The sequence below is a fragment of the Prosopis cineraria genome, unplaced genomic scaffold (genome assembly GCF_029017545.1).
Source record: "Prosopis cineraria cultivar Desert tree isolate PC_DT_omini unplaced genomic scaffold, ASM2901754v1 PC4, whole genome shotgun sequence".
NCBI lineage: Eukaryota > Viridiplantae > Streptophyta > Magnoliopsida > Fabales > Fabaceae > Prosopis > Prosopis cineraria.
Window position 1 is genome coordinate 33,931,488 of NW_026555335.1, and position 3,282 is coordinate 33,934,769.

At 39.0% G+C, this 3,282-nt stretch overlaps 1 protein-coding gene across 1 annotated transcript; it reads left to right on the forward strand.

The window, feature by feature from the left end:
• Window positions 1-232: 232 nt before the first annotated feature.
• On the forward strand, window positions 233-1,950 carry LOC129309903 (protein JINGUBANG). The gene has a single exon (XM_054951656.1). The coding sequence runs from the start codon at window positions 412-414 to the stop codon at window positions 1,756-1,758; it is 1,347 nt and encodes a 448-aa protein (XP_054807631.1). The 5' UTR covers window positions 233-411; the 3' UTR covers window positions 1,759-1,950.
• The last annotated feature ends 1,332 nt before the right edge of the window (window positions 1,951-3,282 follow it).

The window sequence follows — 3,282 nt, forward strand, 5'->3', positions numbered from 1 at the left end:
TTTAGTCTTTATTTTAAATTTACAAATCTTTTTTTTTTTTTTTAATTCTCTTATTGTGCTTCAATGTGATTTTCCCTTTCCGAATTGACCTAGGCCTCCAAAATTAATGCAACCAAGGTTTTTTCCTTTTTCTGTTGTGCGTGTGTGTGTTTGTTTTGTTTTTTGGGCCAAGAAACCGTACATCAGTACTAGTAACCCTCCTTCCTTCCTTCCTTCCTTGCTTCTCCATTTTTACCTTCGTAAGTTATGCCCTTCCCTGCTCCTATTCCATCCTCGAACTCACCGTTCCTCTCTCTCTTTCCTCTTTGATCCCTTCTTTTTAATCTTTCCTTCTTCCTAATTCTTTACGTTATTCATTATCTTCTCTACCTTTCGTCTTACTTTCTCTCTCTGCCCTTTCCAGTCTCCGCCATGCGGATCCTCTCATGGCTGGATTCTTGCTCCACCGTCTCCTGCGCCACCGCCACTCTCCACTCAACCATTTCCACCTCTACGCCCACCAAGCCCTCTGCTGCTTCCGATGAATTCGTTACCTCCTCCGACATACCCTCTTCTTCTTCTTCTTCTTCTACTACCTCTCGAGACACTACTACTAGCAGTCTCCATAGCAACCTCTCCGTCCAGACCCACCCTTCTGTTCCTTCTCTCCAGAAGCTTCCCTCCTCCCATGACTACTTCAATCGCCTCGTCGTCTCTCAACATTTCCTTGCTTCTCTAAATCCTCTCCCATCTCAGCCTCTTACCTGTCTTGCCGTCCACGGCGATCTCCTCTACGCCGCCTCCTCCCACCAAATCAACGTCTACGATCGCCGCACCTGCACCACCCTCCGCTCCTTCGGCTCCCAACATTCATCTTCCGGATCCACCAAGGCACTTATTTTTTGCCACGGTATGCTTCTCACCAGTCACCAGGACTCTAAAATTCGGGTGTGGAAATTACTTCCCGATAAGAAATATCAGAAGCTCACCGTTCTTCCCACCGTCAACGACCGTCTACGTCGTTTCATTCTTCCGAAGAACTACGTCACCGTACGGCGTCACAGGAAACAGCTCTGGATACAGCATGCAGACGCCGTCACGGGTCTGGCTGTTTATAACAACATTATCTACTCTGTGTCTTGGGATAAGAGCATGAAGATATGGCGCGCCAGCGATTTGCGTTGCTTGGAATCTGTTAAAGCTCACGAGGACGCAGTGAACGCGGTGGTTGTTTCCAAAGACGGAACCGTATACACAGGATCCGCGGATAAACGGATTCGGGTATGGAGCAAACCGGGCGGAGAAAAGACGCACGTGTTAATAGCGACGTTGGAGAAGCACAAGTCGGCGATAAATGCCTTGGCGTTAAACGAAGAAGGGTCGGTGCTATTTTCCGGTGCGTGCGACCGTTCAATACTGGTGTGGGAGAGAGAGCACAGTGCGAATCACATGGTGGTGAGTGGAGCGTTGAGAGGGCACGGAAAAGCGATCTTGTGTTTGATCAACGTTCGTGATTTGCTCCTGAGTGGGTCAGCAGATCGGACGGTCAGGATTTGGAAGCAAGGAGTTCAGGGCAGTTACGGTTGCATTGCCGTTCTGGTGGGTCATGAGAAGCCGGTGAAGAGCTTAGCGGCCGTTACGGAATCGGAAGGTTCTGAACCAAACGGTGACGTTTCAGTGTTCAGCGGATCACTTGACGGCGAGATTAGGGTTTGGAGAGTTTCCATCAGCATCGACGTAGACGCGGATATGAACGACGCTTCCGGTGTCCACAGATGACCGGTGACGGTGAAGGATGGAATATGCCAATGATTAGGATTTTAAAATGCAAAAAATAAACACAAGTTGTAGGGTGGGGAAAAAACTATAAGATAATGAATAAATGACACTTGACGTACAGGCTATATTCGTTAATTAGTAGTTTTTTTAAGAGTTTTGAATCCAAATTTGTTGAAATTGAAGATGATACGAACTTGATTTATTGGTTGTTGAATTTATTTAATGTTTGTGAATTATCCATTAACCAGGAAGTGATTCATAATTTTGTTTTATATACAGATCTTTGAAAATTATAGGTACTGATTCATATACGTTGAAAGTTCGAGGGACGAGCCAATGCATATAATTTTTTAATTAATTTTCATAAAATTTAACTTGTTGAAAATCAGACCAAGTTATGAGTATGACAGATGTAGCTAAGACCGCCCCAGCACATACGCCCTCTGGCGTTACAGGGAAAAGATTAATAAACTAAATAATTTTTAAGGAATGATAATTAATATTTTTAAATTTATAAAAAAATATCTGACTTTCCAATTTTATCCTTCAATAAAATTGATAACTACAATAATATGTATATGAGAATTATAATAACATGATACGGTTAAGGAGGGACGATATTAAAAAAATAAAAAATATTACATCTTTTGTACTATATTTATGATTAAATAAGATTTTAAAATTCTACCCTATAATTAAGATCAACAAGAGTTTTTTTTTAAAGAATAAAATATGTTAGGCTTAAATTCAACCCCACTTTTAAAACATGGTTTAAATTAAGGAACAAAAATGAAAAAATAAACCTGCTAGGACAAATAAATAGGGACTCATGAACTACATTTTAGTAAATTTTCCCCTCATTTATGTGGAACATATCCCATTAATGTGCTAACAATACTTTAATTACGTTTAAGCCTGTAAGGGTAAAATAAGAAAGGTGTCATTAAATAGAGCTCTGAAAGTTTAAAATGACAAAAAATACTGATGATATACAAATTTTTTTCTAGTATTTTGAAAGGGTTTTTGCAAATATAGTCCGTACTATAAGATTAAACTAAGATAATAGCCCAATATTTCATATATTTCAAAAAATGTCCAGTTTAATATTTATTATTGATATATTGTTTATAGTTAAGACAAACACTTTTACAAATTTTACTGAAATCTTGTTATTGATACTGCTTATCAAACATATACAGTTGTGTATATCAATATGTGAAGTAGCCATACTTTTAAGTTTTCAGAAATTTGATCCACATTTTTAAGGTAGTAGCTGAATTTTGGCCAGTGTGCCAGTTTTCTCTATTTTGAAACGGAGGGAGTATCTTGACTTGAATAATGGAGGGTCTTTAATGGAATTCGATAATTCCAAAACGATTTTATATATAAATATACTACAATATATTATCGATTTAATTAGTATACCATGAAATTGGTAACTCCAATGAAAATACATGGAATAGTACAGGACAGTTTCATCCAAAACTGTGGACTTGGATCTTTATGAACAACAAATTTATATAA